The following is a 21,516-nucleotide window of genomic DNA, read 5'->3' on the forward strand; positions in this document are numbered from 1 at the left end:
CATCCCAATCCACCCCTGATAAACCTGCATCCTACCCCAGTAAACCTAACCATACCCCAAAGCAGACCAAGAAAACCTCTTCCAAATCCAAACCCATCCCTCCCACATCCCAATCAACCCCAGAAAACATGCTTGCCACCCCCGTAAACCCAGCCATACCCCTAAGAAGTAAAAGAAAACCACTCCCAAAACCAAACCCACCCCTCCCTAAACTGCCCCCCTCCCAAGTACCATCTTCGAGGTGCCTGCTATCCCCAATTGAAGCCCCTTTGTGAGGAGGTTCCCTAGCAATGTCAGTAAGGGCAAGTTTGGGAGCACAGCATTATGCTGTGGCACAGAGTTTAGAAATGGACTGGCCATTGCCCATTTTTTGTATTATATTTTTATTCCATTCATTAAAACGTTTCATAGTTTGGAAGACGTTAGTCCTGCCATTAACTTTATAATTATTTGATGTTATTGTATAGTTAGTGATATGTGACTACAGTTGTGTTTGTTTTACACCTGATTGCTGTTCCATTTGAAGTGGTTAGTATAATCTGACCTTGGAGCCAGTGCTGGAGTTACACAGGACAAGGAAAAATGTTGGATGGATGTCCATGTGGGATGAAATACAATTGGGGTCAACACTGCAGTGTTATATTATATGGTATGTATTTCAGATTGCCCTAGTTAATGGCAACATCATTTAGGTTGCACTTCTCCCTATGATGTAGATTGGATATGTGTGTGATGTGTTCAAGTTCGATATGTGGTTATCCACACAAGTCTTTTGCACATTGAGGTTTTCAGTCATGTGTAAAATGTTCTGTGCCACAGGGTCCCAGCCTTTCAGGGATCCCCCTGGTAGAGGCATACCTATTTTGCAGAGTGTTAAATTGTGCCCTTAGAATGTGTATCACTCTGATTCTTTCTTTGTAATCCCATTTACTGAAATTGCCTTTTCATATGGATGAGAATCCAATACGGATTAGTAGCAGAACATGTGTGCTTGAGTTTCATGACAGATCCATACAGATGTGTCTTTGATATCAAAACAGTACCTGGGATGTGTGTAATGTGAGGGTGTCACATAGATAAATAACTGTGAGATTGATTAGCAAGGGCTGTTGTGTGTCAGAATTTAATGCACACACCACTATCACTGATTATGAGTTGTGAATACATGTTAATTTGTGTACAGTGTGCCTGTGCAGTGTCAGTGCCTTGGCCAATGAGGGCATCATACAGATATATTTGGGTTATACATTTAAAACAATGTCAAACAGAGTCCCACAAAATATGTTGGACCAAGGGACCCCAACCTCTTTGCCAGGTCCCTTGCAGGGCATCGATTTGCTGAGGAGTCTATGGAAACAGTGGGTAATATGACTTATCGTCAGTTGCGTCCTTGGCAGTGTCAATTTTGGACTTGATCAAGTAGGTACAGCAACAGAAGGATGCGTACAGTCAGCTCCACGGAGGCACAGAATGTGTAGAGGTGAGTTTCAGACTTATGTGCCTCCCTTTCTGACAGCTCTGAAATGGTTGTTGGACCGCCATGTTCATGCCAGCTGTAAGGTAGCTTGCAATAGGGCCCGGCAGTTACACTGGCGGTACTTGCCTCAGACAGCCTCATTGGCCTATTCTGCTGCCACCACAGTCAGATTTGCCTGGCTATGGTGGCAGGACTGAGGCAGTCTTTCGTCTATGTAACCGTATCTCTCATAATACGGTGGTCAGACTACCAACTGTGCAGCAGTTGATCCGTTGCCGATGCCACATCGGTCTAGGAACCGCCAATCTCATAATCGGGCCCTTAGTCCAGATTGTTTGAGGTGTCTCCATATGATTGAAAGAATAGTAAAAGACTTGTATGGCTGTGTGGGAGTAAATATTTAAAATGGCTTGAATCATGTTTTTCTCAAAGTGTATGATTATTTTTTGGGGTAATAGTTATTTGTTTTATGTGGTTTATGAGGTCGTAGGAAGTGCTGCTTTGTTTATTTTGTATATTTGGAATATCTAAAAGGGATAATTGTATTCTGATTTTTACCACGTATGGTGTAGGTCTGTGTGAATGGCTTGGGACACATTTTGATGATCCCAATCATCATCCATGTTTGACATTGGCTATGTTTTAGTAAGTTACTTGCTCTAGATAATATTAGGATTTGTTTCTCATTAGTGGCCTTATTATGACTATGGTGGTCCACCGGACTGCCGTATTCATGGTGCCGGTACAGGAACCACCACACCGGTGCAATGACCGCCCCATTTTGACTTAAGCAGTTGAACTGCATTAGCACCACCACAATCATCAAGGTCTTGCGACAGTCTTGAGGCCGCAATACGCTTGGCGGGGCCTCAGCATATTATGAGCTTCCTTACCAGCCCGCAATTAAAAGTGTGGAGGAGAGGAACCAAAGAGGGCCCCCTGTTGCCTCTGCACCAGGGGATGCATGCAGGGGGCACATTGTGTACCGCCCTGTCTGCATGCATCCCCAGTTCGGGCAGGACCCAGACTTGACAGTCCATGCCCTGCAGGAACCTGCAAAGGCGCTCCCATTGCGGTGCCAGTTACAGTTCTCCTATGAGCCTTTAAACAGGCACCACCATGGGCCACTTGCTGCAGGACCGCCCAGACAGATTTTAGTTGGAATAAGGTGGGCGGTCTAAATATGGTTTAGGCAGTGCAGAAGCGTGGTTAGTTTGTCATGTAAAAGGAAAGGTTCTTTATTTTGTTCATTGTTAAATGTTCGGGTATTTGTACATCTTAGTATCTTCTAGGAACAGAAGAAGTATTGTGGTGGCTTTTTTAGTTTGAGTAATTACTCATTTTAAATTAGGTATAGGCTGTAGTTTGCCTGATATGTGTATGGGGACTTTAGGCATTATATCTTTAAAGATTTTTATTGTGGGTTGAATTTGAATTTGAATTTGAATTTTTGAATTTGAATTTTAAAATATTTATTTAGCGCACTTATACCGGGACGGTTTCATGGCGCTAGATGGCGGTGAACCAGTAGAGGCAGAGAGGGAAGCTAGACTGCTAGGGATCTGGAGAACAGGAAGGTCTTGAGGTGTTTACGGAATTCCAGATAGGAGGTTGAAGCTCTGAGGGCAAAAGGAAGCGAGTTCCAAAAAGATGGAGCTAGAACCGCAAATCTCGTCCCCCCGGACTTCTGCTTCCTGAAACGGGGAACTGACAAGAGGGCCTGGTGAGAGGAGCGGAGCTCTCTGGCCGGAAGATAAGATGATATAGCTTCACAAAGGAAAGCGGGGGCAGTCCCTGACCTAGCCTGATAGGTGATGCAGCCCAACTTGAAAAGAGCCCTCTCCTTCACCGGTAAACAGTGCAGAGACTGCAACAGAGGGGTGGCATGGTGAAATTTAGGGAGACCGTAAATCAGGCGGGCAGCCTGATTTTGTATCAATTGAAGCCGGCGGATCAGGTAGTCTGGGGCGCCATTATAGACCACATTCCCATAGTCAAGGCGCGATAGCACCATGGCCATGAGAATGAGCTTAAGGGCGGGAACAGAAAAAAAACGGGAAACCTTACGAATGGTGCGAAGGGAAAAGAAACAGGAAGACACCACTGAGTGAACCTGCGTGTGAAGAGAAAGCTGGGAATTATTAGAGATGCCCAGGGTTTTGACCTTAGGAACCGGTAGGGGAGGGGGACCAAGTGAGTGGGGCCAGAAGGAAGGGGACCAAAGTTATTGGAGCTAGTTCTTGCCTTCTGTTTTATCCTGCAATAGCTCCCATACTTCAATTTCTGTCGCATTTGGGGGGTGGTTGTGGTCATAAATTACACCACCATCCTTTGTAGTTGCCCTTCTATAGCATGCATTAGAATAATATGTGGAACATTTCCAATTTATATTTTCTTAGCTGTCGGCGTAGCCCATGTGATTTAGTAACTGCTTTCCTTTATGCTGAGTTAGGTACTTTTCTGCTTCTGTCATTGTATCTGAAAGTAGTGTAATATCATAAATATATACAATATTTTAAAGTTTGTACATTTACTATTTACATGTAAAATGATGACACTATTTTGTATACTTACACATATGCTCTGTTTATATATTTTACATGGTTTTGCAGCTTTTCCCTTGAGGGTGTTCTAATGGGGAGCTTGTTTATGGTAGTTGTTTTTTCTGGTAGTTTATCACTTTTTTAAGTCGTAATTTTGTATTTTAGGAAGTCTATGCAGAACTAGAAATTTGAAAGTGTTTAATTAATTTTAAGTTTTTAAGTTTATTATCAAGTGCATTTTAGTTTAGTTTCACTGACTTGGTTCGGTAGTTTTTACGATTTATATATTTCTTCTTCAGTGGTCTGGTGAGAGAATCCAGCAGAGTTTCCTCGTCCAGCAGCATTTGTCTTTTTGAAGTATTTATGGGCTGATTACAATGTTGTGCTGAAAGCCTCCGACCGACAGTTGGATTCCCCTAGACCGTGTCGGAACCCATCTGCCCGCCTCGGTCTGAAACAATTCTGGCCGAACGATTACGATGCTCGTGGTCGGAAGGGGAAAATGTTGGTCATTCTGAATTTGTTCCGACCTGCAATCCGAGTTAGTTGAAGCAATTCATACAGCTCTTTACACCGTTTACACCGACCGATTACGATGTCCGATTCCAACAGCCTATCCGACTCGGGCTGTCCGACATGAAAAGGCTGTTGGAAACTTACCTTGGGGGCCCCTAGCAGGCCCACCTTCATCCTGAGGTCTCCAGGCGGGGGCAGAGCGGGTACCCAAGGGACCCCCCTTGTACAACCATGCAATGTGTGGCAGGCACCAAGGGAGGGGGCTGCGACAGGGTGCAAGATTTTCCGCAGACAGGCCTTTTCCCCATAGGAGCCTGTGTTGTCTGTCGTAACACCGGCTCCCAAAGAATTCAATGTAGAACATAATCTTTGTGAATTCCATGGTAATAGAAAATATGCACACACTCATAACTAAGGGCCTGATTTAGAGTTCAGCAGACAGGTTACTCCGTCACAAATGCCATTGGAAATATTGCATTTGTAATACGCAAATAAGATAGCTGTCACATTTGTGATGGAGTTACCCTCATTGTAATTGAGAGCCTATGAATTTATTCAGATTTTTATATTATACATTATTTCCTCACAGCATATTTTTTGTCTTGCTGAAACCATTTATTGCAGACAGACAAATGGCCAGCAACTAGCCAATACTGAGTCTCTGAATATTAACCCTCACAGGTTTTTGCTCTTATTATGTTAGCGCACACTAAATGGAGAAACCTGGGTAAAGCAGAAATATACTTTGCTTTTTATGAATGAATGAAAGTTAGATGCGGGCTAATGGTTGAAAAGGCATACATAATAATTTATTTGTTGCATGAAATGTAATGACTTCGCTCACTTTAGTTAGCATTACAGGAAAAACAAGAATGTGGGACCAGAGTAAATATTAATTTGCAGCACTCGTCACACAATCCCTCATCTACTTAGTAATTTAATGGTTTCAACAAAAAAATCTGCTTCCTAACTCTAAAGGGTCGAACGTTGTTCAAATTGCTGCACATTGGGTGCTACTGAGTGCCTGCCATTTTGCGAAATTATTATGTCATCTTCGGCTGTTCAATGTTGTAGTTAGACATTTAAAGAGGAGATAATATCGTTGAGAGAGTGAATATCCCTATTTGATAGACTGAAATACATTTTTTTTGGTATGCAGCAGGAAACAATAACCTTACATATTTGTATCACAATTCAAACAGGGTGCAAAGAATGATCCAACCCCTGTGCTGAAATTGAATTGATTCACTAATCACACTTCTTTTCAAGCATCAGTTACTTCTAAATGGCAGTCAGACTTGTGAAAAATTGTAACCAATATATTGCAGCTCTTTTCAAGGTCCAATGCCTTGAATCCTAAAGTACTTCATAGTGTGCCAAGTACATAATAAACATAAAATGTACTGTACTGTTCTGCAGAGCAGTTGTTTAATAGAATGAAATGCTTCAAAGAGCCCCCTTACTCTGAATACGTTAAATCGAAAAGTGAAGGTGAGTTTCAGAAGCTACAAGGGATACTCTGAAAAATAAATACAAAAAGTGCATGCATGCATGCAGGTAGAAAGTACAGCATTAATGAAGTCGTGCTTCTTGAAGTCTATGCAAGACAAATGATCAATTGTTGGTAAATAACATTTAAAAAGGAACTGCTGAATGTATATAGTTTTTGTTAGAACTGGGGGTCTCCAGTTGGCAGCGGTAGGTACCACTGTCCAAATAGGGACCCTTGCTTCTAGTCAGGGTAAGGAGGAAACCCTCTGAGATTACCCCTGCTCACCCTCTAGGTAGCTTGGCACGAGCAGTCAAGGCTAATCAGAAGGCAATGTGTAAAGTATTTGTACCAACACTCACAGTAACACAGTGAAAACACCACAAACTGACTCCTCAACAGTTTAGAAAAATAAAGGTATTTCATCTAAACTACACAAGACCAAAACGACAAAAATACAACATACACAGTTCAAGAATATGGTTGCGATAAAGTTCTTTAGTTTGCGATAAAATAATCCACAGTTGCGTGAAAAGTTCACAGTTGTGTCAGGTTTAACTCACAGTACCTTTAGTTGCGACAAAGTTTCAAAAGCAGAAGCTGGTGCGGTAGAAAACAAGCAATGCGGTTGCTCCTGAGACCTTGGGGAGGCGATGCGGCAGCCACGCTGCAGCTGCAGGCGTGTTGCGACGAATCCGGTCTGTATGGGGAGGAAGGCCCCTTGTATGGATTCCAGTGCGTAGGTTCCGTAGGAAGTTTGTTCTCGCAAAGGCACAATGCGACAATCTCGTAGGGGCTGCGGCGATCTCCGGGGCGACGATGCGCGATCCAGCAGCGATCTCTCTCTCGCAGCTCCTCGATGCAATGGTTCTGTGACGATGCTCGCAGTGACGTGATGCGGTCTGCAAGCAAGCGGTGCGGCGATCTCACCCAGCGACGACAGGGTCTGCGACTACACTCGCAGCGATGGTAGTCTTCCCGCACCGGTCTGGTGCGTCCCGCAAACGAAGGATGCGACTGCACTGGCAGCGGAAACAGGCGCTGCGACGATCTCGGCCATCGTAGCGGCGGGAATTTCCTCGCACCTTCGGGGATGCACTCCGCTGCGAGCGATGCAATAACTTTTCTGTAGCAAAGTCTTTGAATCATTGTTTCCAGCTTCCCAGCACAGGTACAACTTCCAGAGGCACCACACATAGGCCACGCACTCCAGGAAGGACAGAACTCTCTCAGTAGAGCTCAGGGGAAGCTGGGGGTGAAGTCCTTTTGTTTCTGGGACTTCAAAAACAGGGAGCCAGCTCTTCTCAGGCCCTTGGAGATTCCTTCAAGCAAGAGGACACAGCACAAAGCAAAGTCCTTCCCCTCTCCTTGGCAGTAAAGCAACAGCAGGGTAATCCAGCATAGCAACAGCTGGACAATCTTCCTTCCTCAGTTTCAGCTTTCTCCTTGGCAGAGGTTCCTTCTTGATTCCAGGATGATCTAATTTTCTGTTGTCAGGGGTACTGTACTTATACCCCTAAAAGTCTTTGTTCTCTTTTTGCAAGTGGGCCCTGAGCCCGGTCTGAACAGTTCTGGGTGTTCCTTGAGCATTTTATTTTCCTGGCTTCTCCTTTCCTTTCAGAGTGAGGGGCAGGGTCGTCAGCAGCCCAGCAGGAGGTGGAGACAGCATTGTGGAAGGCAGGCACAGCCCTATTCAGGCCCAGGTGCTCTCTCCTCCCACCACTCAAATTGCAATGCAGTCATTCAGCCTAGGGCTGACTCAGCCAGCCTACTGGGGAATCCCCAGCCCCTGTCACTCTCAAACCAGACAGTCAATACAAAAACAGGCCAAGACACACAGAAAGGTCAGACAAGAGAACAGCAACTTTCTAAAAGTGCTGTTCTCAAACACAGGATTCAAAAACAACCTTTCCCAAAAGGTGTGTTATTAAATTCTGAGTTCAGGGATACTAGACTTTTATGTCCTATCTTGTTCCTATGGGAAGATACGCTGGTAGCCACTGTAGCCAGCATATCTTTCTATGTTAATAAAGCAATGTACTAATTTAGAAGTGGAATACATTTTTCATTGGGGTTTAAAATGTTTTACGGTCAAAATGTCACAGAATGTTTTGCATAAATGACATTTAATCACATTATATGATACTTATGCTGCTCTTATAGCTCTTAAATCAATGTCTGGGTTATCCAATAATTGTAGTGAAATATTCAGGAACGGATTTCACTCTTAACTGCTGCACAGAGATCGGCAGGCTTGAGGACTGCCCGATCTAGATGCTTGTGGCACGAAAGGCTGTCACTGGGGTCGCTGCCTTTATTTGACGGCCAGTGGCAGTGACAGAGGAACCATGAGTCTAGTGGGGTAAAACAACCACCTATTTATGTTAGTTCTTCTGTTCTATCCTCTGGCATTGTGTTAAGTAATTATCACGTTTCTCCCTGTGAGAACCTGTAGGATTACGTTTATTCAAATCTCAAACTAAAGACCTAATTTGGCATTAGCCCCGCCCTCAAAGCCTATCTTTGGTTGGGCAAACTCTTTAGCAGCAGCCTATTGGCTGCTGGAGCAACTCAGGGCCAGACAGTCCCTATTTTCCTGCACTGGGATTATGTTTTGTCTCCTCACAGGCAAGATTTTTTTCTTCCTACTTGAACCCAAAAAAAATCAATATGATTGCAGGGTGAAATCGCTAGGCAAGTAGGGCTGTCACAAGAGCAGTAGCCTGCCATCTAAATCTGTAGTTTTGCTTCTGTAGCAGAGACCTGACTCTCCCAACAAATCGAGAAGCCAATATTTAAAGGGAAAGAAATGTTGCATTGGTATGGAAACCCGAATTGTCTTAAGACCAAATATGGTTTGAATGTGAAAATGGGCAATGCAGCATGGATTAACCTGAAAGTTTCTAGTTTTCTCTAATTTCTAGTATTTTGTAAATGTGTTTGCTTTGTTCACTTTTCTTATATCTAATGAAAAAAATATATTTACTATCAGAAATAGCGCCATAGTAGCATCAAACAAAACACATACAACCATATACAATAATAATACTATAAATAATATAATAATATAATAATAATATAATATAATATATTTTATATTTTAAGAATATAAAATGCACTAAACAAAACCAGTGCAAACATGTACATTGTTCATAGAAATAAACATGTTAATATATGGAAAATATGTAAAAATGTCTAATAAAAATGAACTTATGCTACCTGCAGCTACTTAAATTAACAATTGCTTCATAGAATATTTTTCTGTCATGTATTGAATCCTGAAAGGGATGCAAAGGTTTACAGGATCATACTGAAGGTTTGAAAAAAACTGAATTAGGGCACAATTACTACTATGGTGGTGCGGTGCCAGATCCACACTGCCAAAGCCGTAGTCAGACCGCCCGCCTGATTAGGAGTTTTTACCTGTCTGGCAGGCTGGTTTTTGGCATTCCCTAGGCGATGCCTCTGAAAATGGGCACCGCAATGGGAACGCCAAAAACTGTTCCTGCACGGCATGAACAGAAAAGTTCATGCTGTGCAGGAACTGGGGTGCATGCACACAGGGGGCACATTCTGTGTCCCCCCCTACATGCATCCTAATGCACTTTTTTTCCTCTATGCCACAGTGTTCATTGAGTAGGAACCTTCATGACACCACTGCCAGAGAGAAAACTTGTAATACGCTTCGCGGGACCGCTGCATATTGTGGCCTCCTGACTGCCGCAACACCTGAAAGGAATCGTAATGAGGCAGTCGAGAAACCGTCGCCGCTGTGCCCCCACGAGTCTGGGAGTCTGTGAATTGCCAGACTCGTAATTGGCCCCTCTGTCTTGCCATTGTATGTACTGTGTAGTATATGCCTAGCATAAGAAGTGATATCCAACAAGTAACCAAAGGAGTAAGTTTTAATCTGGTTTCTACTTCGCTTTAAATTGAAACAGGTGGTCCACACTTAGCCAACACATTTTCAAAGCCACTTGCTCTGGAGTGACTGCAACTTGAAGAGTGATTGAACCAAGCTGTTAATGTACAATGCCTTATTGTACTGCAAGCATTATATCACCACAGACTGTTTGTTGATTTTCCTGCCCTAATGATCCAAAAATATACAGATTTTCAGAAGGAGTACAGGTAATAGTGTGAGTTTTTATATGAAGTATTCATCTGTGGTTTGAAGAACGTGGTGTCACCAAAGATGACCCTGAAATAAGTAACAGTATGAGAAGGAATGGTATGCAGACTCCATTTCACTGCTTCCTCACCAGCAGACTCTTCCCTGCTTGCTCCTCTCTTGCGGGGTACAGAGAGCATCACATGACATGGAAATGTGAAGAACAATAAAGGGGCATGAGATACAAACTCCCCTTTTATAAAAATAAATGAAATTGAGGGCACAGGTTCACAACTAGCAATTGGTAAACATGAATAAATGAGACCAGTCATAATCTGGAGGTGAGGCACGTTAGCAAATCAGTTACATTTTCACCATATGGTCCACCTCCATTTACCTGTCATATGAAAATGGCCTTTAAAAACACATCAATGAGTTCCAGAGAAGAGCGGTGCATGAAGGAAAAGTGTTCGAACTTTGAGCCTTAGGGTGGTCTTCCCCAACTGTTTGCCTTACTCCTCCATATTTTTCTGATCTTGTTCTGTTGGTCTTAGGACTCTGCACTTTGCCCCTGCTAACCAGTGCTAAAGTGCTTGTGTTCTCTCTTCTAAACATGGTAAAAGTGACTTATACATATTGCACATTACATTTACTTGTCAGAGCCTAGTGAAGTGGCACTACATATAACTAGAGCCTGTAAATGAAATGCTACTAGTGGGCTTGCAGCACTGATTGTGCCACCCGCACTCAAGTAGCTTTTTAAACATGGCTCTGGACTGGCATTGCAGACTGTGTGCGTAGTTTTAAAACTGCCATTTTGACCTGGTAATGTAAACCTTCTGTCGGGCTTCAGCCTTCCTTTTTAATACATACAAGTCACTCCTAGGGTAGGCCCTACACAGCCTAGAGGGCAGGGTACTTCAAAAGTAGGACATTCACATTAAGTTGTCCTGGTAGTTGAACATGCTCCAACTCGGTTTTCACTACTGAAAGGCCTACCTCTCTACATTGGACTTACCTTATTACATTTAATCAGACATAACTTCCAATTGGGAGACACAGTTCAAGTTTGGTGTCTTTGAAATTGTAATGAAAAATCTTTTTTAATGGTAAAGTCAGATTTTGGATTACATTTTAAAACAAAGTCACCTTTAGAAAGTGGGCATTTCTCTGCCTTAGCCATTTGGAGCCTGTTCCTGGGTCACCTGACGGGTGTAGTTGGCAGCTGAACTTTATGTATTCCTCCGAAACAGCCACACACAATAGAGAGCTTGGGTGTGCCTTGATGTACCATCACTGGCAGGATGGAGAAACTGAAGTACAGTAAGGTTGCGAGATGTAGATCCAACCAGTTAGCTGAGGATTTTACTACAGGAGAATCACCAGAACATTGTTTGCTTTGTAGCCCACCATGTTGGAAAGTCGTAGAATCAGTAGACATGAAGTGTGCACCCTGTTCTCAAGGCCAGCAGAAGGAAATAACATACTGATTTGAGCAGCCATAGAAGAGAACTCCATTCTTATCACAATTCGCCACTAGTCAATCGTGCTGCATTCATCATTGTGCTGCCCCAAACTACCACCATTACAGATTCATTATAAACTGTATCAAAGGCCCTTATTATGAGTCTGGTGGTCCATGGACTGCCAGACTTACGGTGGAGGTCTACCAACTGTTCTAATATGACTAGGGTTGTCGGGCTGCCCTGGGACCACCGCAACCATTGCAACTGCAAGAGAACTGCTGTTCCCTGGCGGTTGCGCGTGGGTCCTGAGGCCGCATCCCACCAAGCATATTGCAAGTTTTCTCCCCACCACAGTTTTCACGAAAACCGTGGCAGAGAGGAAACACCTGGTGCCTCACGCCATGTGGATGCACACAGGGGGAATGGAGTTCATTGTGCCATTCTCGTGCTCTGATGTAAGTCCCACCCCAAACTTCATGCTATCACAATGGTATTCTAAAAACTGTAATTTCCAGGAAGTGTTGCCCCTAACACACTACTTTTATTCTGGCTCTTGTAATCAAGTCATGCTCCAGTACTGATGCTCTAAAACACTAAAAGTAGCACATGATGTCCTAGAATACTAGCACATTAGGCACCCAAAGTAAGTACACCTTATAAAACCAGAACAAAACTTGTATAAAGGCAGTAGTTAAGCAGATGTAACTTAAGACCCATATTTTGTAACCCAGTGCTATCTGCTTGCATTGTAAGCACCATTAAGCCTTATCAGAAACTCCACCTCTGACAGCCTACGTAGTCCATAATGTCCTTCACTCAATTGCAAATGCTTCAAGCATGTGCTCCAAGTGTGTTTTGAAAGAGAGAATAACTAACCTTCTGAGTTTTTCTGTTACTTTTTCTAATTCTTCCTGGGCTCTTCGAAGTTCTGTTTCGAGGTACTGTCGAGTGTTATCAAATTCAGATTCAAGCATTTCCAGCTTATGTGCAGTGTAGGATAACCGTTTCCGCAGCTCTTCCTTCTGGTCCTGCAAAGAGCTGCAAGTACAAAAGGTGAATCTTAATTTGGTAAAGATGCAGACAATTGCTACTACCATCAATGGTGATAAAAGGATCTTCACTTTTACCTAATTTATTGTGGAAAAGCAGTTTCACACTTTTTACCTTAAACCCAATCTGTATTTACATGTTATAATGCAAAAATATGTGTAACAGTTTGCTGTTTCTGCTTGGCCTCTTACAAGGTGAAAATGGCACAAATAGTTTTTACCCTGGGTATGCAGAGTAGTATTTCAATTTCTAACAAATCAAAACAATTTACCTTACAGGTTGTTTCCACAAATGATTTGCGAAAATTATAAAAGAATAATGATGGATGCAATCATGCAGAGGATGTGGGAAAACAATACATTGTACCAAATATGAAAGATACACTATATAATAAACAGTTGGGATTAACACAATGTAACAAGCATATGGGGGTACCTAGTGTTATGATCAGGTATTATCATGATCTAAATATTGGTGCACACCTTACACACAACGAGTAAATTGGTCCATTAGTTATAGAGCTACAAGGGACCTCCTTACACACATTTCACAATGGTGCAAAAATGGAATAAATACTGTTTTGTTATCTTTTTTCTGTCTTGGTTACAGACAGTTGTAGCCGTCTTTTGACCAGAACTACTGTCTCAAAAATACATAGAATGGGCTTTGAATAAGTCCTTTGCTCATGGCTTTCCTCCCACTTCTTGTGTCCGACCCGCTGTGAGAAACATGGTTACTGGTTGAGGAGGGTGAAACCCTAACCAACAAGAAACAACAGTCCTTGTCAGGGTGAAGTCACAAGCAAACCCCAAATTAACCTGTGCTCAATCCTCTGATAGCATGGCACAGATCAATCAGGCTTAACATAGAGGCAATGTGTAAAGTAATTGTGCAATACTTAACAGTAGTAATGTGAAAACAGAAGTTGAATCCCACACCAAATTAGAAAGTGTAAATTTTCATCAATAAATAAAGACCAAAATGACAAATATCCAATAAGCAGAACCAGAGATATGCGGCTTTTAAATATTTAAGTGAAAATCATGCTAAAAAGCACAGAGCAACTCTGGTCATCTGGTCGGCTATCTTAGGCTTGCACAGTTGCACAGTGCTCTCTTGTTCTGTGCTTCTCAGGCATTGATGAAGTGGTTCATGAGCTCACAGTTGGAGCACATCTTGCCTTGCAATGGGCAGATACATACATTTGATGGATTGTGTGGCTTGCCCAGGGTAAGGAGTGTTTCTAGACTCACTCTATGTTCTCAAAATATCAGTTTCATCAACATTGATAACCAACACCTTTGTATGATCATGCCTTCAGTTCCTTGGTCTGGTCATCTCCACTTCATGTGCTTGGTGATTCAAGAAGATGCCCACAGCCTTTCCCTAAGTAACCATTTATTTTTTGTGCCTATCTGGCGAAAAACTTGTGATGGACTGTATTGGTTTGTGGATTTACATGGACCTCTAAAGGAGAAACAACGTTGTCATTGTGTAAACTATCCCTAGTGTGAAGAAGGTCTTGGAATAGTTTGTATATTTCCTCAACTGCATGGTACAGCAGTAGCAATCTTTTCCTGTCTCTTTGGTGGTCTTGAAGTAATTATTTAGCTTTCCAAGCCACATCTTCTAAAGAGGTGCAGCAATTTCTGAAGATGCAGGCAATTTGCAGGATGGCAATGAACTTGCTGTGCCTCTGACGTGGCTTCTTGTAAATCTGGCTAACTTCTCCAGAACTTCTTCATCCATGTTGACAGAAGTGGTGCCTCTTTCAGTGCTGTGTCCCACACTAGGCAGGGTCTGTCCAGGCTCTGGAAGCCATTCTCCCAAACACATTGTTTTCAGAGTTTTCCAAAGTTCATGCAAACTATAAGATTGTCTCAATTTCTCAAATGTTTTGAATGCTGTGGACCCCTTTGCTATACTTTTTTCTTGATTTCTTTGCCTGCTCTCTATTTTCTTTTCTATGTCTTCTATCTTTCTTTTATTCTGGTGAGGTTTAGCCTCTCCATTACCTGTGGCAGCTTAGAGGTGAGATGCCGGTTGCCTCTAGCTCTGAAGGGCCCCTGAGCGAGGGGAGGTAATTGTGTTTCCTTTGTACTTGTGAATGGACATCGGAATGCCCCAATACGAGACACAGGAGCACAATTCAGCAGAGACAGGAGAAGCAAAGGTGCTGTCTCACCTACTATATATACTGTATGAGGCACGTCTGTTGTGCAATAGCGAGATTTCACATTGATGGCACACTGTGAGAGCGTGCCAGCTATTTCTTAATATCTCTGGCGGTCAAATCTGACGCTGAGAGTCCATGCCCAGTTACTTACCAGTATTCTTTGTTATTTTTAGTCCAGAGAATCCTCATCATAGTCATTACTTCTGAGGTCCTTCCACCTTTGATAGAAGAAAAGAACAAGAAGTAAAACCAAACTCCTCCCACCATTTTTTGTGCTTTGAACCATAACCTATCCCTAGAACTTCCTGATTATACTAAGTTGAATGAAGGCCAGCTTAGTAAGGACAGTGAATGAATCGTAAATGTGTGTGATGAGGACTCTCTGAAGTAAGGAAAATAAAGACTACAGCTAATTAAACAGGCTTTATCCCAATGTCACTTCATCTTAGTCTCAGACATACCTTTTGAACCTACCAAACCCAAATGGCCTTCGGAAGAAACGTAACAAAAAAATCAATACACTAAAAATTCAGCACCCTTTAGTGCCGTGAGTTCTACAGAGTAAAAAAGAAATTACTGCATTCAACACCTTCACCAAAAAATGCCTTTCAAGACTTATTCGCTCAATTTGGTAAGCCTAACAAAACTGTCTGAAGAAGCCCAAGTTGCTGCGACCCATATCTCATTCAAAGGCACTCTCTGGATCTCCTGCTGTGGACCTGACCTGTATTCACTCCAGAATAGATATACCAAAAAGAGAACATTGCATGCCACTTATAGATCAAATCCATCTGCTTATAGTCATATTGGAAACTTTGGACCCTGGTTTGTATCTCCCGAAAAATGCTCAGACTTCCTATACATATATATACCATCAAGTGATTCCTTTTGTAAGTGTGCTCGCAATCGGTGCGAGTGATGTGGTTCAGGAATCGATTCCCGCAATTATTATGACCACCAAAGAATAATCCACTCGCACTCCAGGAGGTTTTGTTGCAATTCTTGTTTAATCCATTAGTGTTACAGCCATCACCATCACCATCCCCATCATCAGTTTACAAAGCAACGCGTTTCAAAAAGATCAGTCTTGATCACAGTTATATATGTAAAATATGTAATATATATATATATATATATATATATATATATATATATATATATATATATATATATCTATATATATATATATCCTTGCTCAAGCCGCACCTTCTGACAGCGCAATTCAAGAACGGGTGCCATTAAACGTGGCGGTGCATGCCGCGTACATATAACGTTCAGTTCCACGCCTATCCAGGTCCAAGAATAGGCACTCACAGGGTCAAACTGCAATACTCATAGGTTTATTTTGATGCTTTCCGCGAAATGAAATGAAAATATACGGGAAACATTCTTTATAACGGAACTTTTTCCATGCAGTACCTTTACAACCCAGGATTTACAACGCAAATCGTTAAAACGACTTGAGCTGGAGGGCGCTGTAGGATAGGGAATAGTTTAATTTACTATCCAAAACCTTCCCTACTATCCACGGGGACTGAAGTTGGAATAGTAAATTAAACTATTCACTATCCAGCGCCCCCAACGCAAGTCGTTGTAACGACTTGCGTTGTAAAATTGCGTTGTAAAGGCATGCGTGGAAAAAGCATGCGTTGTAACGACATACATTCAAAATAAACCTATGAGTATTGCAGTTTGACCCTGTGAGTGCCTATTCTTGGACCTGGATTGGCGTGGAACTGAGCGTTTTATATATATATATATATATATATATATATATATATATATATATATATATATATATATATAGATACATCCTTCACTTTCAAAATTGTTTGAGAACGACTTTGGATGGTGAATCGGCCCAGCCCGCCAAAGAGGGCGTGTCATGTATATAGACTGGACTCGTACCTGACACTAAACGTGTTGTTCGTCATTTCCCTGAGGAAGAAGGAAGAGAACCTTCGAAACGCGTCGGAACACTTTTGACGAACCCTCGGCCTCTGAATCTTTGGAGGTTTCTCATGGACCCTGTAGCTATGCAGCAGGCTGCTGTTGAATAAACACCTGTATCCAGTTACCCCCGTGAGTGTGGTGTGTTTTCTTAACACAGGAGCGTCAATATATATATATATATATATATATATATATATATATATATATATATATATATATATATATATATATATATATATATATATATATATATATATATATATATATATATATATATATACATCCTTCACTTTCAAAATTGTTTGAGAACGACTTTGGATGGTGAAGTTTCCACCATTAGGCCAGAAGAGTGTCACCCCACTGCTTTCTAACAGTGCGAGAAGCAGAAATATAAAATGGTATTTTAAATATAATTTTATGTTTCTGCTTCTCGCACTGCGAGAAAGCAGAAGTGTATGCCTGGTAGGGGGCGGGCGGGTGGTAAGGCCATGGAGGAGTGGCTTGCCCAATGCTGTGGGCCCTGACTGTTTGTTCGGCCCTCTAGGGCCGACCAAACCAGTCATGCGCACTCCGGATTTGCTATATGTAGGCTGCATGCAGACTACATAGAGAAAATGGCCTCCTCATAGGCACCTGGCTGGGCGCCGCACTCACCAATCACAACGCTGCCATCGCAGCGTTGTGATTCGCTTAGGGGAGGGGAGGGAGGCTGCCTTCTTCCTGTTCCTGACTGAGAGCAGGAAATGTGGGACCCGGCCAGGAGTGGAGGTGGCGCGGGACCCGGTGAGGTATGTTTTTTTTTTTAAATCCCCCCCTCAGCCCACCTCCACCCCCAGCTAGAACGCCAGCATGGCCCCCCACCCCACCTAGGAGTCATGCTGGCCGCTGGAAGTTCCTTGCACCGAACACGGCTGGAACCAACAACAAGGCTTTGGACCTATATATCTCCCGACTTCACAGCATTTATGGTTTTTGGATTGAGCGTACAGACTGAAGTTTACACATACACATTGCTACAAGGAACAACTTTTGTATGCTTTGTATCCTTGGTTTTTGGCTGTGCATTGCGATTTTGCCGATTCAATTTGTCAGACACTAATGGATGTATGAAGCTGCCCTGAAGAAAGCCTTTGTTGAAGTGCCACACGTTGGCTCTGCAGATGTAGTTTTGCTACCAGAGTTACCATCAGGCTCCAGTGCGACCGCCGTGAGGAATTACTCCAGTGCAACCGCCGTGAGGAATTGGTCCCCATAAGCAACAAAGCTGGGTGGGAGGAGCAAAAACTCGTGAAGAGGATTAGATAGCACCACTTCACGGGTTTGAATTGGGAAAGATGCAAGCAGAGACTACTACGGAATGGACATAGTGGACCTTTCTCCCCTACCATCCAGAGTTGGGACAGTTGGATCAAAGCACTGTGGGCAGTTCTATTGAAAGGGGCAAGGAATACAAACCACAAATCCGTGAGGCAACAAGAACGATGAAATATAAAGTTGAAGAATAGCACCCGCACCCTCAGACAGACCAGACGGGTATTCCGGAAAAGTGGCACCCTGGTGTCAGAGAGAGCCTACAAAGACACCCTGCGGAACCAGAAACATTTAGTATGGAAAGAAAAATGCCAGATGTGCAGAAGGAATGGATCACACTATTTGAATTATGCAAACCGAATAAACAAAATCAATTCTGGGAGTACATAGCCAAGATGGAAAATACTAAAAATGACAGGCGGAATGCAGTTACAGCAGACGCCTGGATTGACCACACAGCAGAAATATATAATGAACCCAGGTGGCCAAAATGTCAGCTTTTTCCCCCGGAACAGATGGGGCTGAAGTGGAGGAGGACGACCAAACAGATTTGGGGGGTCAAGTGCTTGAGCTGAAAGAAGTTATGAAGATTCTAAAAAATATAAAACAGAATGGAGCCCCGGGCCCAAACGGCCTACAGGGCGGACTGTTTAAGCAGGATCCTAAGGAGTGGGCAGACCTGGTAACACTGCTGTACAGGGAATGCAGAGCCCAAGGTGATGTGCCGGATGCCTGGCAAGGCTCTTTATTGCATCCAATATATAAGAAGGGAGCAAAAACTGACCCAAAAAATTATAGACTCATTGCCTTGCTAGACATCGAAGGCAAAGCATGTGCCAGCACTTTGTTACACAAACTAACTGCCTGGATAGAGGAAAACAAAATACTACCTTTTTACCAGACCGAATTCCGAAAAGGCTGCTCCACTATAGATAACATCATGGCCCTTTCGTTCCTGGCATATCAGGAAAACTCTGGTAAAAATCTCCCAGTATTTGCATGTTTCATAGATTAGTCAGCCGCTTTCGATGGAGTAAATCAAAGCAAGCTGTGGCACAAATTGTCCCGCTGGACGTTCTCCGGAAAATTATTGAAGGCACTGATGTCACTGTATACCAACCCGTGGGTGAGGATCAAACTGGTGGGGGACACAGTCACACATAAGATGTCAACTGACCGTGGCCTAAAGCAGGGCTGCGTTTTAGCACCTACACTTTTTAATCTTTACATGGCAGACCTGGGGAAAGCGATACAAGGAGCAAGTTTGGTAATCCCAAAAATCAGACTGCAACGACTAAATATACTTCAGTATGCTGATAACCTGGTGATTTGTGATCCCACCAGAGTAGTTTTACAAGGAGGGCTGAATACGTTAAATAATTACACCTGGAAAAAGAACTTGTGGCCAATCCCAGTAAAACAAAAGTTGTGGTGTTTGGTAAACACCCGAAGAAAACAGGTTTCAAGTGGAGACTGGGAAACAACAGCATAGCCACAGAAAGAGCATGTCAATATTTAGGAGCATGGCTGAACGATAAAGACAAGGCAACCTTGCACCAGGCCAAGCCACCATTTACGCCCTCTGCAAACTCCATGGACAAATATATAGCCTTACCACGAAACCCATCATGAGAGTCACAAAATAAAAACTCCTTGCAGTTGCTGGGTACGCATCACAGGCATTCCCAGGTAAGATGGAAAAGATGATGGAGAAAGCTCAGTGCCAGTGTTACAAAATACCTTTTAGGCCCCCCAAGTACACAAGAAATGCCCTGATTCAGCTTGAGTTTGGCCTTTTACAACAAAAATACGAATGCAGGAGCACCCTCGTTAAATTTGTGGCTCAAGATGACAAAAGCTCAGAAAGGATCCCTTAAGGAGGCATTGAGAACAATATTTGAGGGGTTGTTGAGCCTATGGCACAAATATTGCCTGGAGACAGTGGCAGAGTTGGACCTATCTACAGCATCCTGGTCACAAGAAGGTCTAAACCACTTTGCAATAAAGAAGGTGCTAAAAAAGCACACTGACCAGATATAAAGGAATGAAGATCTTGCAAGACTGAAGGTAAACATAGGTCTGGCCGGCCTAACTAAAGCATACCAGCTGCATAAAATCCAGCCATACATGAACAGTTCTCTAGGAAGGAAGTGTTTGAAGGAAATTCAATGGGCACATTTAGTCCCCCTTCCAATAAAAGAACTGGATCTGGCTTGGAAATCATTGAACAATATAATCAGTTGCAGGCTGTGTAACTATAGGGAGGAATCATTGTTACATCTACTATGCTGCTGCCCTGCACTACTACAGCATCAACATATTCTGTTAAAACCAATGTACCTGAGACATGGGACCAGAAGATGCGCCGATGCAGTGGAACTGTTTCAGTCAAGTATGGAGTCTTCAGATCTGGCAAAATTTAGCAAATATATGAACATGACACAAATGGCCCTAATCGGAAATACCGCAGAGGAAAAACGTGGGCGGCAACTGTGCCCCGTAATGAATTAAAAATTAATCTTGTTGAAAGCCCAGGGAATACGGACCTTTGCTAATATTTAATATTTAATTTTAAAAAAATTGAATATCAGAACAAAGCCACATTTTAGATATGGTCTGGCACCACTGACCAAACAATAGTCTTAAAATGTTATACTTGTTTAGACAAATGTTTTATAATGTGGATAATGCACTGCAATTTTACAAAAAATGTAAGTAATTATGCAAAAAAAAAATTCATTCATTCATTCACCATCATCTTGATGAATACTCTTGAGGTGAAACCTGATCCCGAAAGGCAGCACTTTGAACTGATAATGCCTCTTTATAACCATGAACCTCAGATACCTTTGATGTCCCTTTATTATCAGTATATGAGAATAAACATCCATTGTTATCACAATTGTATATTTCACTATCAGGGAAATTACTTTCTGGCGTGTTTCCAACTTGAATGGAACCCTCTTTATCCAGTTGTTCACACTATGACGGTCGATTGTCAACCTGAATTTTTCTGGGATTTTAGGCACTGGAATATTTTCCTTTGCCTCTCTCCTCTTCCGGAACTGGGAAAATTGCCTTCTTCACAATAAATGTGAGCGGATTTCATAACTTGTCTCTTGATTTTGTTTGTGTGCAGGGCATAATAATGGTCTCAGTGTTCAGTGGGAGGGCATGACATTTTATATGACAACCCTCCTTCACTCCTGGTCTACCATATGAATCAGAGGTAAATCTTGAGTATATTTCTTTCAAATCTCTTAACCTCAAACCTACTGGCCACTTTTGGCTTTCCTCAATATAGTGGGACCACTGTGTTTTAGATGGGGAGACCCAATTCATGTATCACTTCCCTTTCTGTCTCCTCGAAAATATCTATTGTTGTTGATGCCCAGCTCTCCTTGAAGGCTGACAGACAGAAAAT

The 21,516-nt window shown here is 42.6% G+C and overlaps 1 protein-coding gene across 4 annotated transcripts in view; it reads right to left on the bottom strand.

Moving 5' to 3' along the window:
* BEGAIN (brain enriched guanylate kinase associated) overlaps positions 1-21,516 on the bottom strand; it is an 823,755-nt gene that overhangs the window by 450,043 nt on the left and 352,196 nt on the right. For 3 of the 4 annotated variants that reach the window (XM_086937817.1, XM_086937816.1, XM_086937814.1), the window contains one exon: positions 12,479-12,640. In XM_086937817.1, coding sequence (XP_086793943.1) covers positions 12,479-12,640 — 162 coding nt within the window. Of the gene's footprint in view, positions 1-12,478; positions 12,641-14,979; positions 15,044-21,516 lie in introns of those variants that run through there. The other variant, XM_086937815.1, reaches the window with a different exon arrangement.

Source organism: Lissotriton vulgaris, chromosome 9, assembly GCF_964263255.1.
Source record: "Lissotriton vulgaris chromosome 9, aLisVul1.2, whole genome shotgun sequence".
Lineage (NCBI taxonomy): Eukaryota > Metazoa > Chordata > Amphibia > Caudata > Salamandridae > Lissotriton > Lissotriton vulgaris.